General features: G+C 49.3%; 2 protein-coding genes across 10 annotated transcripts in view; both read right to left on the bottom strand.

The window, feature by feature from the left end:
• The window catches only part of LOC105464366 (meiotic double-stranded break formation protein 1), a 102,845-nt gene extending 96,026 nt beyond the window's left edge, over window positions 1-6,819 (bottom strand). For 4 of the 8 annotated variants that reach the window (XR_011614172.1, XR_011614173.1, XR_011614174.1 and 1 more), the window contains exons 1-3: window positions 6,447-6,819; window positions 1,562-1,685; window positions 440-490 (exon numbers count right to left, since the gene is read on the bottom strand). Coding sequence is in view for 4 of the 8 variants with exons in the window: in XM_071080656.1 (XP_070936757.1) it covers window positions 440-490; window positions 1,562-1,685; window positions 6,447-6,620 (349 nt within the window). In the remaining 4 variants the exon portion in view is untranslated. Of the gene's footprint in view, window positions 1-439; window positions 491-1,561; window positions 2,267-6,446 lie in introns of those variants that run through there. The other 4 variants (XM_071080653.1, XM_071080654.1, XM_071080652.1 and 1 more) reach the window with 4 other exon arrangements.
• Window positions 6,820-8,454: 1,635 nt separating this feature from the next.
• Window positions 8,455-15,774, bottom strand: LOC105464369 (uncharacterized). 2 transcript variants are annotated; one of them, XM_071080651.1, is made up of 3 exons: window positions 15,416-15,774; window positions 12,751-13,139; window positions 8,455-10,029 (listed from the first exon to the last, which is right to left on the bottom strand). In XM_071080651.1, exons 1-3 carry the CDS (start codon window positions 15,629-15,631, stop codon window positions 8,502-8,504), a joined length of 2,133 nt encoding a protein of 710 aa, XP_070936752.1. In that variant the 5' UTR covers window positions 15,632-15,774; the 3' UTR covers window positions 8,455-8,501. The 2 variants fall into 2 exon arrangements, with proteins under 2 accessions (XP_070936752.1, XP_011710502.3); XM_011712200.3 differs by having other exon boundaries at window positions 8,455-13,139; window positions 15,416-15,770.
• Window positions 15,775-16,981: the final 1,207 nt, after the last annotated feature.

Below are 16,981 nucleotides of genomic sequence, written 5' to 3'. Positions count from 1 at the left end.
GCACTGTGGCTTACACCTGTAATCCCAGCACTTTGGGAGGCCGAGGCAGGCAGATCACGAGGTCAGGAGATTGAGACCATCCTGGCTAACACAGTGAAACCCTGTCTCTACTTAAAAAAATACAAAAAATTAGCTGGGCGTGGTGGCAGGGGCTGTAGTCCTAGCTACTTGGGAGGCTGAGGCAGGAGAATGGCGTGAACCCGGGAGGTGGAGTTTGCAGTGAGCCGAGATCAGGCCACTGCACTCCAGCCTGGGCGACAGAGACTCTGTCTCAGAAAAAAAAGAAAAAACAACAACAACAACAAAGAAACAAATGTTGAATTAGTGATTGAAAACTAATGGAGTTCCTCTTAATTTCGCCAAGGTCTCAGGTAACCAGAGCTGCAATTCAGACTAATACTTTCATCTTCAAGTGCTAGATACAATGGTTTCAACTTACCTTCAATACAGAGGTCTGTCACACTCCCATCTTCCACGCTGTGTAACAGTCCTTGGAGCAGAGGGAGGTAAGAAAGGGGTGGTTAGGCAGGGCACGGTGGCACATACCTGTATCCAAGCAATTTGGGAGGCCAAGGTGGCAGATTACCTGAGGTCAGGAGTTCAACAAAAGCCTGACCAATATGGCAAAACCCCGTTTCTACTAAAAATACAAAAATTAGCCAGGAGTAGTGGCCTGTGCCTATAGTCCCAGCTACTCAGGAGGCTGAGGTAGGAGAATTGCTTGAACCCAGGAGGCAGAGATTCCAGTGAACTGAGCCTGGGCGACAGAGCGAGACTGTCTCAAAAAAAAAAAAAAAAAAAAAAAAAAAAAAAAAAAAAAAGGAGTGGTTAACAGTTCTCTTCAAAAAGAAATAGACCCATGCAGGCACACTGTAATTTGTAAGTCTAAAAGCAGCTATAAACAATGTTCCAACTAAATTCTACTCTCAGCACCAAACACTTTGACTTTCAATGACCTGCCCAGGCTTTAAAAAGATAATAGGTCAGGCTGGACTTTAGAGTCCTATACTGGACTCTTTGAAGATTTTTTTTTGAGATGGAGTCTTGCTCTGTTGCCCAAATGAGTGCAGTGGCACGAACTAGTCTCACTGCAACCTCCGCCTCCAGGGTTCAAACAATTCTCATGCCTCAGCCTCCTGAGTAGCTGGGACTACAGCCACATGCCACCACATGGAGCTAATTTTTGTATTTTTAGTAGAGACAGGGGTTTTACCATGTTGACCAGGCTAGTCTCTAACTCCTGACCTCAAGTGATCTACCCACCTCAGCCTCCCAAAGTGTTGGGACTACAGGCATGAGCCACCATGCCTGGCCAACATTTCCCATTTTCATCTTCTTACTTTTACTAACTTCTTGGCTCTAGTAAAGTCAGTTACTGTAAAATGCATCTTGGATCTTAGAAAAGGGGCCATTTCCACATCATTATGACAAAACAATTTGCTAATAAAGTTTTACAATACAAAAAATCTAAATCATCTAGGATCATTTTTCCAAGACCTCCAAAAGCAGATATACATACTACACATTCAAAACTCATATCAAATTTCCCTCCTAATCTTACCAAAAAGCACGCTTATGAAGCGGATGCAGACTCTCTGATCCTGAGACACCAGTTGCGTGACCAGGGAGGTGTGCCTCACGAGGGCATCTTGGAAGCAAGACAACATGTGCTTCTTGCGCAACAACTTGAAGCAAATGAAGAAAAACATTCAATAGTAACCAAATCTTGGCTATTCTGATTCCAACAACCATAATTTCCAAGTACAATTACAGGATGATACCGGAGAGATCATTTAAACTATGGCGAGACCCATACTCCTTCAAGGGAGGTTGGAAAAGGGTATCATTTACACAGAGGAATCCATGTGTTCATACAGAAGATTATACATGAGCTAAGGTTCCTAATGCCCTACATTTACATAGCAATTTATTTTTTACAAATCACTTTCGTCCACCAGCTCATTTAAGCCTAACATGTTGGTGAAGAAAGCAAAAATAGGCCAGGCGCAGTGGCTCACGCCTGTAATCCCAGCACTTTGGGAGGCCAAGAAAGGCGGATCACGAGGTCAGGAGATTGAGACCATCCTGGCTAACACAGTGAAACCCCATCTCTACTAAAAATACAAAAAAAATTAGCCGGTGTGGTGGCGGGCGCTTGTAGTCCCAGCTACTCAGGAGACTGAGTCAGGAGAATGGCGTGAACCCGGGAGGCGGAGCTTGCAGTAAGCCGAGACTGCGCCACCACACTCCAGTCTGTGCGACAGAGCGAGACTCCATCTCAAAAAAAAAAAAAAAAGAAAAAAAAAAGCAAGCAAGCAAAAATAGAGGCTGGATGCAGTGATTCACACCTGTAATCTCAGCACCTTAGGAGGCCAAGGTAGGCGGATCACAAGGTCAAGAGTTTGAGACCAGCCCGGCAAACATGGTGAAACCCCATCTCAACTAAAAATAAAAAAATTACCCGGGCATGGTGGCAGGTGCCTGTAATCCCAGGGAGGCGGAGGTTGCAGTGAGCCGAGATAGCGCCATTGCACTCCAGCCTGGAGGACAAGAGTGAGACTTCGTCTCAAAAAAAAAGAAAGAAAAGTGTGGCTTTTCAAAGGCCGGGCATGGTGGCTTAGGCCTGTAATCCCAACATTTTGGGAGGCCGAGGTGGGCAGATCACCTGAGGTTGGGAGTTCAAAACCAGCCTGACCAAGAGAAATCTGATCTCTACTAAAAGTACAAAATTAGCCAGGCGTGGTGGCGTATGCCTATACCCCCAACTAATTGGGAGGCTGAGGCAGGAGAATCGCTTGAATCCAGGAGGGGAGGTTGTGGTGAGCAAAGATCGTGCACCACTGCACTCCAGCCTGGACAACAAGAGCAAAACTCCGTCTAAAAAAAAAAAAGAAAGAAAGAAAAAGAAAAGTGTGTTCAAGCCAGGTGTGGTGGCTCACACCTGTAATCTCAGCACTTTGGGAGGCCAAGGTGGGTGGCTCACCTGAGGTTAGGCATTCAAGACCAGCCTGGCCAACATGGTGAAACCTCTTCTCTACTAAAAATACAAAAATTAGCTGTGCGTGGTGGCAGGCGCCTATAATCTCAGCTACTCAGGAGGCTGAGGCAGAAGAATCGCTTGAACCCGGGAGGCGGAGGTTGCGGTGATCCAAGATTGCGCCATTGCACTCCAGCCTGGGCAACAAGAGTGAAACTCCATCTCAAAAGAAAAGTGTGCTCAATAAAAGGTAGAAGTTGCATCTCTTATTGCTTCTCATCTGTGCTACTGTAAGGCTCCTGTTTTTCCTTCACCAATTCATCCTACATAATAGATTAAGGTAGTGATCTATGAGCTACTCAAAAAATCCTAATAACTCCCCTTCATCTGACAGATTATGTTCAAGCTCCTTAGCTGGGTTTCAAACTCTTCAAATAACTGTCCTCAACCTGTCTCTCCAATCTCATCTCTTTCAATTTCCCTTCAAACACTCTGATTATCCCCAAAACCCATCCTTATAATACCTACCTCCTGGGATAATCAGCCTCCCACTTCCTCTGGTCCAAATCTCACCCATCTTCTTAAACCTAATTTGAATGCTTCCTCCTGTAAGAACCCTTTCCTAATTCCTCTCCTTACCCTGAACAGCACTTGACCACAAACATGTTCATTCTTCTAAGTTCCAAATAACATGTTATCTTATTTTCTCCCCGCTGCACTGTCTTACTCATCTCTGATTTACTGTCCAAGAAAAGCAGCCTCAGAATTTCCATCCTTAATGAAAATTCAGAGGTTATTAGCTAGTTTCCGAGTTCCTAGAGCACAGTGTGGGGATTCCTAAGGGTGCCTAAAACACTTTCCAGAGGTCTACAGTAACAAAAATATTTTCATATAATATTAAAATGTTCTTAGTCTTCCTCATTTTTTTTCTATGTTGGCCAGGCTGCTCTTGACTCCTGGCCTCGTGATCCAACCACCTCGGCCTCCCAAAGTGCTGGGATTACAGGTGTGAGTCACTGGACCTGGCCCAGTCTTTCTCATTCTTATTCTCCCACAAGTGTACAGTGGAGTTTTTGAGACTACATGACATCACATCACAACAGACTGAATTCAGAAATAGATAAAAATCCAGCTGTTTGGCTGGGTGTAGTGGCTCACATCGGTAATCCCAGCACTTTGGGAGGTCGAGGCAGGCAGATCACCTGAGGTTGCGAGTTCAAGACCAATCTGACCAACATGGAGAAACCCAATCTCTACTAAAAATACAAAATTAGCCAGGCGTGGTGGCGCATGCCTGTAATCCCAGCTACTTGGGAGGCTGAGGCATGAGAATCGCTTGAACCTGGGAGGCAGAAGTTGCAGTGAGGCAAGATCACACCATTGCACTCCAGCCTGGGCAACAAGAGTGAAACTCCATCTCAAAAAAATAAGTAAGTAAATAAATATATCCAGCTGTGTTTAAGAGAGACAGGGTCTTGCTCTTGTCCAAGAAGGTATGCCATGACTTGATCATCGCTCAATGCAGTCTTGAACTCCTGGGCTCGAGTGATCCTTCCACCTCTGCCTCCCAAAGCAGTGGGATTACAGGCCTGAGCCACTGTGCCTGGCCAACCTGTCTTCAATTAAAGCAACTTGCAAAAATGTAAAACAAAGCCACTCCTGTCACTATCTTTCTTGTTTTGAGAAAATACAGTTATTTACTTTTTTTTAAATTACTAATGCCACAGGACCGTACACTTAAAAAGATCTAAAAACAAACTGTATGTTATCTATATTTTGCCACAATAAAAAAATTACTTATGGGCCAGGCACAGTGGCTCATACCTGTAATCCCAGCACTTTGGGAAGCCAAGGCGAGGGGATCACTGCTTGAGTCCAGGAGTTTTGAGACCAGCCTGGGCAACATAGTGAGACCCAGTCTCAAAAAACAATAAAAAGTTACCTGGACATGGTGGTGCACACCTGTAGTCTCAGCTACTTATAAGGCCGAGGTAGGAGGATCGCTTGAGCCCAGGACATCAAGGCTGCAGTGAGCTATGATCACACCACTGCACTCCAGCCTGGGCAACAGGGCAAAACCCTGTCTCGGAAAAAAAAAAAACAAAAAACCCACAAAATTTGTTAATATATAATGAATGTGCTATTCCTTCTAAATAAATAAAACTTTAAATTTTGTTTTTATGTCTAATACAGTAAATATCAATGGACAGACCAAGTGTGGTGGCTCACGCCTGTAATCCCAGCACTTTGGGAGGCTTAGGTGGGCAGATCACAAAGTCAGGAGTTCAAAACCAACCTGGCCAACATGGTGAAACCCCATCTCTACTAAAAATACAAAACCTAGCTGGGCATGGAGACACATGCCTGTAATCCCAGCTACTCAGGAGGCTGGAGCAAGAGAATTGCTTGAACCTGGGAGGTGGAGGTTGCAGTGAGGGGAGATCACACCACTGCACTCCAACTTGGGTGACAGAGCGAGACTCCATCTCAAAAAAAAAAAAAAAAAAAAAACCGTCTCCAAAAAAAAAAAAAATCACTGGATATAACCTACATAAACAAAAGCTCTTTGGGGTCAACAGTTTGTAAAGGTGTGAAGGTATCCTGAGACAAAATTATCAAAATCAGCCAGGCACAGTGGCTCATGCCTGTAATCCCAGCACTTTGGGAGGCCGAGGCGGGTGGATCACCTGAGGTCGGGAGTTCAAGACCCAGCCTAAGTTGGGGAAACCCTTTATCTACTAAAAATACAAAATTAGCCAGGTGTAGTAACGCATGCCTGTAATCCCAGTACTCGGGAGGCTGAGGCAGGAGAATCGCTTGAACCCGGGAGGCCGAGGTTGCAGTGAGCAGAGATGGTGCCACTGCACTCCAGCCTGGGCTATAGAGTGAAACTCCATATCAAGACAAACAAACAAAACGACTTAATTGCAAACACGGGTAGCGTTCACCCCACTTCTGCCCGGCTGTAACCTGTCACTCCTGTCCTCTCGGAGCCCAGACGGCCCCTCCTCCGTTTCACACCCCGACAGCTGAAGAGAATGAGGAGCAGCCGTCGCGCGCGCGCCTGGCCCGCAGGTGAGCGGGGGCTGAAATGGCGGGAGCCTGAGCTAAGGCCGAATCCCCAGGAAATGGAGGCAGGGGCAGCAAAGGGAAGGAGCCAGAAGGCAGAAGGTGGGAAGGCGTGTCCCTGAGGCTGGGTGAGGTTCTGGGGGATCCGGATTCCCGCCCTTTCAGGGGCAGAGCCGGGTGGGCGGGGCTCCCCCGAGGCCAGCAGACCCGCCTGGGGCTGAGGCGCCCGCGAAGCCACTGCGGCTGGGTCCCGGATGGGCTGACTGAGAGGAGAGTGAACACAGCGCGGGGGCTCGGTTTCGCGTCGGGTTCACCAGAGCGGGTCTGGCGAGGGCCCGGCGGCGTTTGCTGAGGGAAATGCCCAAACCCAGGTCTTCCGAAGGAAAGGCTCCATCCGCACCGACACGCCGGGCTCCGGCAGCAGCTCCAGCGCGCAGGCCAGGCACAGGCGGGGGGTCACGGGCAGCAGCCAGCGCGGGTCGTGCCGGTAATGGACCCTCTGGAAGAGCAGCGCCGCCTCTTCCTCCCTCCTGGGCCCGGGAGTGCCCACCGTCGCCGCCTCCCTCACAGCCATCTCCTCGCCTGCGCTCAACTGAGGCGGCACTTTTTCCCGCGCAGACTGCACGCATGCGCACTTGGAGGACAGACCTGCGTCGGTGTGGAGTGCGCCTGCACGGACCCAGGGCGCTGCAGTGTCAGGCAAGCAGCCCCTGAGGGCGAGTGGTGGACACAAGGGCTCTGGATCGTGTTTAACTAAGCCAAAAGCAGTTTGTGCTTAGAACCCTGCAGGAATGTCTTTACCACACCCAAAGTTGAAAAGCAATTATAAAGTAGGGGACATTTGTCTTGAAAAAGGAAGGAAAGGAAGCTATTTCTACTATTTTTTATTTATTTATTTATTTATTTTATTTTATTTTTTTGAGACGGAGTCTCGCTCTTTCGCCCAGGTTGGAGTGCAGTTGCTGGATCTCAGCTCACTGCACGCTCTGCCTTCCGGGTTCACGCCATTCTCCTGCCTCAGCCTCCCGAGTAGCTTGGGACTACAGGCGCCCGCCACCGGGCCTGGCTAGTTTTTTGTATTTTTTTTTTTTTTTAGTAGAGACGGGGTTTCACCATGTTAGCCAGGATGGTCTCGATCTCCTGACCTCGGGATCCGCCTGTCTCAGCCTCCCAAAGTGCTGGGATTACAGGCTTGAGCCACCGCGCCCGGCCTATTTCTACTGTTTTTTAAAAGTGAAGGTCCGGCGTGGTGGCTCACGCCTGTAATCCCAGCACTTTAGGAAGCCGAGTCGGGCAGATCACGAGGTCAGGAGCTCAAGACCATGTCTCCCCACATGGTGAAACCCCATCTATACTAAAATACAAAAAATTAGCTGGGTGTGGTGGCATGGGCCTGTAATCCCAGCTACTTGGGAGGCTGAGGCGGATAATTGCTTGAACCTGGGAGGCAGAGGTTTCAGTGAGCTGAGATTGCGCCACTGCACTCCAGCCTGGGCCACAGAGGAAGACTCCATAAAAAAAAAAAAAAAAGGGAAAATAAGTGATCTCAAGGATTTGTATCTAAAAGCAATTAGAGGCTGAGTATGTTGGCTCATGCCTGTAATCACAGCACTTTGGGAGGCCAAGGTGGGCAGATCACCTAAGGTCAGGAGTTTGAGACCAGCCTGGTCAACAAGGCAGAACCCCTGTCTCTACTAAAAATAGAAAATTTAGCCGGTGGTGGGCACCTGTAATCCCAGCTACTCAGGAGGCTGAGGCAGGAGAATCACTTGAACCTGGGAGGTGGAGGTTGCAGTGAGCCTAGATCACGCCACCGCACTCCAGTCTGGGTGACAGAGGAAGACTCCATCTCAAATCAGAAGCTTGAGACCAAAAAATAAAAATAGAAGTAAAAAAAAAAATAGAGAGAGAAAGAAGTTCGAGATCAGCCTGGGCAACATGGCAAAACCCCCCTCTACTAAAAATAGTCGGGCATGGTGGCTCATGACTATAATCCCAGCTACTTGGGAGGCTGAGGCAGGAGAATCGCTTGAATCCGGGTGGTGAAGGTTACAGTGAGCCAAGATCAAGCCACTGCACTCCAGCTTGGGCCACAGAGGGAGACTCCATCTCAAAAAAAAAAAAAGTGTCCCATGCAGAGGATCACCCCTCCCCATAAGCAGCTGAAGCTTTTGGAGTATCCTGCCTCAATCAGGATTGGCCTGGGGACAGGGCAGGACAGAACCTCAGTGGACTCTACTGTGAGGAGCTGGGAGGGGAGGTGTTTCGGAGATAACCCTGGGTTGATCCACATTCCCTAAACCTTCACAACCACAGAGTGGAAGTGGCTTCTACCCCACCCACAAAGTATCCGAAACCCCAAAAGGGGGCGCTTGGAAAATGTGCCAGAGAAATCAGAACACCACAGGACCCAAATGACCAATTTATTAGAGGTTTTGCGGGGATCAGGACACTCTCAAAGCTTTTCTGATGTGTCCTGAGGACTCTGGGCCTGAGTCTGCTTTTTAAAGCCATGCTGGAAGAGAAAAAAACTCAGATGCTTCATAATACTAAACTTTTTGGAGGCTGGTGTATTCTGTGGAGCCCCATTTGGGTTCCCAGGTGCTCCCTGGCCCTGGGGACTCTCTGTCTTAGGAAGGGTGGCCCCAGTACAGCAGTGACCTCGCGGCTGAAGATCCCTCTGTGAAGCAGTGTGGTCTCCGATGCTGTCCTCCCCTGCACGTGGATCACCCACTTTGGGAAGCAGAGTAGAATCAGGTTCCCTCAGGCTCAGGTTAGGGGCCAAGTGCTGGCACTTGGTGAGCTGTGGGGACCAGGACATCTTGTTCAGAAGGGTCAGGCTCAGCTTTGCCACCGCAGAGTGGAGCCTCCCTTTGAAGTTGACAGGTTCTGCACAATGGTAGGAAGGCTGCTGCCCAGCCCCTCTGCACCCTGTAGATTCCAGGCTTCCTCTTCTCCTGTATGTGGGCTGCTGGCATTTGAGTCTGGGGGGCTTGGGGGGCTTAGAGGGCTCCCAGGATATACATTCCTTCTTCCAGTGGGCGAGGTCTGCCCTGGAGGATGAGGTCCTCATTCTACTGGGAGCCCTTTCTGCCACCTGGGAGACCCTTGACCTGATCATTTTCCTGCCCCTGCTGTTCTCATTGGGAGGCTCTCCCACCCTTTGTAGGCCACACCAGCTCCTAGACTCCGCTGCCGGCCTGGGGATCCTGGGATCCTGGAGCTTGGTCCTAGCAGGTGCTTCCTGGATCTCCTGTAGTTCTCTGGCGCCCCCGGGTGGCCTGACTCTCATGGCCCTTTCAGGCTGGATGGAAATGCCCGTGGGCTCTGATCTGTGCAGTCTGTTGCTCTCCAGAGCTCTGGCTTGTGAAGGAAGTTTTGAGCTTTTTCTGTCTGGGCGCAGAACCCTCTGGAACCTCTCTGGGGACTTAAGGCCTGGTGAGGAGCCCTGGGCCTCACAATACCTTTCCTGCTGCGCTTGGAGCTGCTGGCCTGTGTTCAGTCCAGGGAGCCTCGCCCCAGCAAGGGTCAATGAGCAAGATCCTAAGAAGTTAAACAGGAAATAGGACTCCAGGATCCGCCGGGGAAGACCCCACTTCAGGTGTGCAATCCTCCTCCGCATGAGGGACTCCAGGAGCAGTCGTTTGCTCTTCTTGAGGCCTGTCCCCTTGGGCAGGCTAGTGAGGGCAGTGGGAGCACCCTCCAGAGCGATGGCAGGTTCCGGGGCTGGGCCACACGGGAGACAGGGGCAAGCAGAGGGCATGCCCAAGGGAGCAGTCAGAGACAGAGGGTTTTGGGGCTGCCGAGTCAGGCTGGGGGCCTTCTCTGGATCCACCCCTTTGTCCCTTTGTCGTCTCCTCCAGGTTTCAGGTTGGGCCTGCTGGGAGGCTGGACTGATTCCCACTCTATGATCCCTGGCAGGGGTTATGCCTTGGCTGGCCAGATGCTCTCCCTCCCCATCCACCAGCAGGAAGACTTCACCCCTGTGGGGGAAAGGATTTGTCTCAGGACAGGGGGCAGAGATGAAACCATTCACAGCCACTGCCTGTTCCTGTTCCAGAGTCCCAAGTCCATAGCCAGTGAAGGCTGGAGGCCATGGTAGGCTGTGCTTCCTGCCTGTGGGCCTCTCATTCCCAGAACAGTCGACTTGGAGACTGTCTCTCACAGCATCCTCTCCTCTGACCAGATCCTTGTTTCCTCCCCTTGGTGCTTGAGGCCCTCCAACATCCTCATCTGTGCACTTTCTCTGGCTTCCTATATCCTGGAGTTCTGCAACGTCCTCAACTCCACCCTCATTCTTATTTCTTTGCCCTTGTACCTGGATCTCTTTATCAATTTCACCTCTTAACTGTCCCTGGTCATCTCCTGCAGGAGCCTGGGTCTCTGTACCATCATCACTTGTGGTCCCTCTCAGGTTTCTCTTCCCCTGTATTTGAATTTCTTCATCATTCCCACCTCCACCCTGTTCCTGGTTCTTCCACTCTGATAAACAGGTCTTTCCATTACCTTTACTTTTTAACAGTCTCTGGTTCTTTGCTCTAAGCCTCCATTTTTTTCCCCTAAGCCTCCAGATCATTCTACCATCCTTGTTTCCAACCTCTCTCTGGTTTCTCTTCTCTGATGCTTGATTTTCTGCAACATTCTTTCCAGTCAGCTCCCAGTTCCTCCTCCCTGGTGAATGACTCCCTCCAATTTCACCATCTAACTGGTCCTCGTTCTCTCTCTTAGATCTCTGAGTCTTTACACCATCCTCACCTCCAGGTTCTCTCTGGTTTCTCTCCACTGGAGCCTGAATTTCTGTTCCATTCTCACTTCCCATCTGCTGCTGGCTCTTCCACTCTGATAAAAGGATCTTTCTACCAATATCACTTCTAAACTGACTCTGGGTTTCTTTCCCAGGTGCCCAAGTCTTTACACCATCCTCACCTCCAACTTCTCTCAGGTTTCTCTTCCCTTGTATCTGAATTTCTGTCCCATTCTCACCTCCAATCTGCTCATCTTTCTTCCATTCTGCTGAATGCGTTTCTCCATCAATTTGACTTGTTAATTTGCCCCAGTTCCCTGACTCACATGTCTGGGTATGTGCACCATCTTTGCCTCTAATATGTTCCTGATTCTTCGCCTTTGGTATGTGAATGTTTCCACTAAATTCATTTCCTAACTTACCCTGATTTTTTCCCCCAAGTTCCTGGGTCTCTTTATCATTATCATCTTTAACCTCTCTCCTACCTAGTGACTGAATGTATGTACCATCCTCTTCTCTAAGTGGTTCATTTCTCTGACTCTCCACATCAGTTCCACCTTTCAATTGTTCCTGGATCTCAGCCTTGGGTGCCAGGATATTTGTGCCAACCTCATCTCCATCCTTTCTCTGGTCTCTCTTCTCTGATGCCTGACTTTCTGCTCTATGTTCACCTCCAATCCAGTTCTGATTCTCCCAACATAGTATCTCAAATTCTCTATAAATTTCACTTGCTACTTGTCTCTGGTTTCCCCACCATAGTGCCTGGATTATCACCCAATCCTTCTCTCTTATCTCCCTGAGCTGCTTCTTGGTAGCTATCTGGGTTTCCTTAGCATCTTCACCTCTTCTCAGGCCCTTATTTCCCCACCACACTTGAATTTCATGACTTAATTGTTTCTGGTTCTCTCCCCCAGATACTTGGGTCTTCTTAGCTTTCTTACTTCCACCTTGATCATGCTTCTCCCACCTTGGTGTCTGGATCTCTGTAACATTCCCATTTCCAATACATTCCTGTTTTCCCCAATCCAAGGCCTGGGTCTCTACACTATTCTCTTTTTTTACTTCTCCCACGTTCTTCTTCCCACATGACTGGGTTTGTGCAGCATCCTGACCTCCAACCTGGTCCTTGTTTCTCCCCTCTTCTGTCTGAATTTCCACATTAGCCTCACCTTTCATCTGATCTTGTTTCTCCCACTGTGGTGTCTGGGTCTCCTCACCATTCTCATCTCCAGTCTGGCATTGCTTCCCCAATCCTTGAGCCTGGATCTCTTCCCCGTCCTCCCCTCTGGCCTGTTTCTTGTCCTTCCTCTCAAATGTCTGGGTCTCCACAGCATCCTCACTTCCATTCTTATCCTGGTTCTCCCACTCAGGTGTTTGGGTCTCTGCATCAATTTTACATCTTAACTGTTCTTGGTTCTCTCCCATATGTGCCTGGGTTTCGGGGGGATTCTTACCCCCAGCCTCCCTCTGGTTTCTATTCCCTAGTTCCTGAATGTTGGTTCTACTCTCAACTCCCATCTGGTCCTGGTTGTCCCACCCTGGTGTCAAGATCTCGCCATCAGTTTCACTTATTACTAGTCTCTGGTTTGCACACTCCAACACTTTAGTCTCTGCATCACCCTCCATTCCAAAGTCTACTGGGAACTGCTCCCCAGATGACTGGATTTCTGAAGCATCCTCCCGTCTGCTCCCTGTCTGGTTCATCCACCTTGCAGCCTGGGTCTGTCTACTATCCTCTCTGCCTGCTGTCTGGTTTTTACCCCCTGATTCCCAGGCCTCTGGTGGACAGTCCCAAGACTTCCAAGTGCACATTCTCAGTGTTTGGTGGGAAGGATCAGACAGGAGCTCTCTGGGACAGAACTGCAGCCTCTGAGCTGAAAGTAAGTTTGGAAGAGAGGTGGTTAAGGTCATCGAGTTGGGGTGAGACCTCATGCTGATGACAGACTCCAGTGACACCAACCTTTCCTGTGAGTGAAGCAACAGCTGCTCCATCTCTTGACACATATCTAAGGCAGGGCGAGTCTGACCATCACGGAGACACCAAGGCACCTGCCACGCTTTCCAGGAACTATCCTGAGGCAGTAGACAGGTGTTTGAAATGGAAGTGGTACAAAAGATGGGCTGAGAGTAGGTGTGGACACCTGAAGGTGGGCCTGGACATGGGTGCTGTAGACAGAGCGGGTTCTGGGCCCATGATTCCTGGAGGCTCCTCCGGTATCCCCATCTCTGCCTTTGTGCCCATTGTTGAGAACCTAGGCCCCTGGACTTTCCAGGACTGAAGAATTCAGGAGTCAGCTCGAAGACAGTTTTGCACCTCATGGAGGGCACTGCCCGTTTCTGCAGTGGCACCTGTAGGTGAGAACAGAGAAGCAAAATCCTTGAACACATAATAATTTGCATAATCCACACAGACAGAATAGTCAGGGAAGGCTTCTTGGAGGAAGTGACATTTGACTGGAGACCTGAATGAAGTAAAGGGTAAACCAAGTGACATCTGAAGAAAGAGCATTGTAGGCAGAGGAGACATTAACTACAAAGGCTTGAGGATGGAACAAAATTACGTGTACAGGAACAGCAAAGAAGACCGTGTGGCCAGAATGGAACCAATAACGAGGAGAGCACTGGGAGATAAGATTGGAGACAAACACAGGACAGATTACGCTGGTCCTTAGAGTCATGATTAGGAATGTGAATTTTATTATGAGTTTGATGAATAATATAAGTACAGGAGCCACTGCAGGGTTTTGAGCAGCTAAGTGCTACGTTCTGTTTCCAAAAGTTTGTTCTGATGGCAGGGCATGGTGACTCATGTCTGTAATCCCAGCACTTTGGGAGGCCAAGATGGGTGGATCACTTGAGGTCAGGAGTTCCAGACCAGCCTAGCCAACATGGCGAAACCCCATCTCTACTAAAAATACAAAAATCAGCCGACCATCGTGGTGCGTGCCTGTAATCCCAGCTACTCAGAAGGCTGAGGTACAAGAATTGCTTGAACCCGAGAGGTGGAAGTTGCAGTGAGCCAAGATCATGCCACTGCAGTCCAGCCTGGGTGACAGAGCGAGACTCCATCTGAAAAAAAAAACAAATCCACAGAGTCGGCCAGGCGTGGTGGCTCACACCTGTAATCCCAACACTTTGGGAGGCGAAGGTGGGTGGATCACTTGAGGTCAGGAGTCTGAGACCAGCCGGGCCAACATGGTGAAACCCTATGTCTACTAAAAATACAACAATTAGCTGTGCGTGGTGGCACGTGCCTGTAATCCCAGCTACTAGGGAGGTTGAGGCAGGAGAATCGCTTGAACCTGGGAGGTAGAGGTTGCTGTGAGCCAAGATCGCACCACTGGACTTTAGCCTGGGCCACAGAGCAAGACTCCATCTCAAAAAAAAAAAAAAAAAAAAAAAGAAAGAAATCTGCAGAGGTGGCCGGGAGCAGTGGCTCATTCCTATAATCCCAGCACTTTCAGAGGCCAAGGCAGGCGGATCACATGAGGATGGGAGTTTGAGACCAGCATGACTAACATGGAGAAACCTCATCTCTACTAAAAATACAAAATTAGCTGGGTGTGGTGGTGCATGCCTGTAATCCCAGCTACTCAGGAGGCTGAGGCAGGAGAATTGCTTGAACTTGGGAGGCGGAGGTTGAGGTAGGCCGAGATTGCACCATTGCTCTCCAGCCTGGGCAACAAGAGCAAAACTCCATCTCAAAAAAAAAAAAGAAGAAGAAAAGGAAATCCGCAGAGTTGTGACTGCAAACTTCTGGGCTGCTGGTAATTATTTGTTTCTTAATCTGCATGCTACAAACTGATGTATTCAATTTGTGAAAATTTACGTCTACATACTTGTAATCTGTGTGTGTGTATTATCCTTGCGCCAATTTTTTTTTTTTTTTAAAGAGAGAAAAAAGAGGCCAGGCGCAGTGGCTCATGCCTGTAATCCCAGCACTTTGGGAGGCTGAGGCGGGCAGATCACGAGGTCAGGAGCTTGAGACCAGCTTGGCCAACATAGTTAAACCCTGTCTCTACTAAAAATACAAAAAAAAAAAAAAAATTAACTGGGTGTGGTGGCAGGTGCCTGTAATCCTAGGTACTCGGGAGGCTGAGGCAGGAGAATCACTTGAACCAGGGAGGCAGAGGTTGCAGCGAACCAAGATCACACCACTGCACACCAGCCCAGGCAACAGTGTGAGACTCTGTCTCAGAAAAAAAAAAAGAGAGAGAGAGAAAGGAGAAGTCCATTCTGGTGACTATATGGAGGATAGGCTGTTGTTGCATAAGAGAAGCAGTAAGAACCAGGCAGAAGGCTGTTGTTATGGTCCAAGTGAGACATGATGGTGTCTCTGCCCAGGAAGGTGTGGTGTGGTTGGGAGAAGTGATCAGATTTGAGATACAATTTGCAAGTATAGCCCCTGGGACTTGCAGATGGATTGAATGTGTGGAGTGAGGGAAAGAGAGGAGCTCAGGGTGACTCCTGGGTTTGGGGCTTGGCCGACGCTCTCCCGGAGCAGCCTGAGTTTCCCTGTGATTCATTTCTGGTACACCAGCCATAAAACAAGGTCCTTGTAACAAGTGACAGAGACAATCATGGTGCTGAGGGAAGGAGGGTGAAAGTGTATGGGGCCCACTCACCTTGATGACATTCCTTGTGCTGAAGCGGGTCCTGGTGACCTGGTGCCAATAGTGCCGGACCTGCCAGACCAGAAAGAGGCAGAGGACAAGCAGGTTGCCACAGCACTGAGGGTCCCTGCAGCTGTGATCCTGGGAAAGCAGGCCCTGCACTGGCTCCCACTCAGGGCCATGGAATGGCCCCACCACGGCACAGGCACCCAACAGTGACAACAACATGGCAAAGTTTAGACCAGGCAGATGGTGTTGGGAGCTAGGGGGCAGACCTGGCACATCTGATGCAGCCAGCTGCAGTAGGATAGCTGCCACATCATAGCACCCCTGTCACTGAGGCCACCTCACAAAGCGGGCTGATGCCCCATCCTCAACTCTGACCCTGGTGCCAGGGCTGGCTAGCATGCTCTTGGTGCAGGTAAGGACAGTATTGGGGAATTGCTCAAAAGTAATTAAGAGGAAGAACTTGTTTTAAACAACCCCATCCTCTGGAATGAAGAGATTAAGTTTCCTGAATGTGTGATGGGGTTATATAACCTGCAGTCTGCTTGATTTCTTTCTTCCTATGAGATACTTGGATCTGCCTGTCCTTCTATCTATTATCAAACATTTAATAAACACTGTATTGAATACAGGTATTATTGTTTAACCACTCAGCATCCCTTTCTCGTTGCTTGCAGTATCCTGATTTCCCATGGGGTAATTACTTTTCCCATCTTAGGATCAGTGTTGGTGGGAAAATAAATGCTACCCTGAAGACTTTTTTTTTTTTTTTTTTTTTTGAGACGGAGTCTCGCTGTGTCTCCCAGGCTGGAGTGCAGTGGCCAGATCTCAGCTCAGGCAAGCTCCGCCTCCCGGGTTCCCGCCATTCTCCTGCCTCAGGCTCCCGAGTAGCTGGGACTACAGGCGCCCGCCACCTCGCCCGGCTAGTTTTTTGTATTTTTTTAGTAGATACGGGGTTTCACCGTGTTAGCCAGGATGGTCTCGATCTCCCGACCTCGTGATCCGCCCGTCTCGGCCTCCCAAAGTGCTGGGATTACAGGCTTGAGCCACCGCGCCCGGCCCCCTGAAGACTCTTTTACCCAAAGGTTCTATTCAAAATAAATATCTGAGCAGGCAGGGACGTCAGCCAATCATAATGAGCCAGGACTTAACCGTTTAGTGGCTGAATTTTTTTTTTTTTTCAGACCGAGTTTTGCTCTTGTTGCCCAGGCTGGAGTGCAATGGCGCAATCTCTGCTCACTGCAACTTCCGCCTCCCAGGTTCAAGCGATTCTCCCGCCTCAATCTGCCGAGTAGCTGGGATTACAGGCATGCGCCACCACCCTTGGCTAATTTTATATTTTTAGTAGAGACAGGGGTTTCTCCGTGTTGGTCAGGCTGGTCTCGAACTCTCAACCTCAGGTGATCCACTCGCCTCAGCTTCCCAAAGTGCTGGGATCACAAGCGTGAGCCACCGCGCCCGGCCTTCTTTTGTTTTGTTTTGTTTTGTTTTGTTTTTTTGGTCTTTGAGTCTCGCTCTGTTGCCCCAGCAGGAGTGCTGGAGTGCAGTGGCACGATCTCAGCTCACTGCAGC

This window comes from Macaca nemestrina, chromosome 15, assembly GCF_043159975.1.
Source record: "Macaca nemestrina isolate mMacNem1 chromosome 15, mMacNem.hap1, whole genome shotgun sequence".
Classification (NCBI taxonomy): Eukaryota; Metazoa; Chordata; class Mammalia; order Primates; family Cercopithecidae; genus Macaca; species Macaca nemestrina.
This window is presented reverse-complemented; position numbering and strand designations above follow the sequence as displayed.

What these genes read in the sequence shown, in the direction of transcription:
- LOC105464369 (XM_011712200.3), bottom strand. Translation starts at nt 15,631, where the DNA reads ATGTTGTTGTCACTGTTGGGTGCCTGTGCCGTGGTGGGGCCATTCCAT. An exon ending in GCACAAGGAATGTCATCAAG is followed by an intron (nt 13,140 to 15,415) that starts GTGAGTGGGCCC and finishes TCTCACCTACAG; the next exon opens with GTGCCACTGCAGAAACGGGC.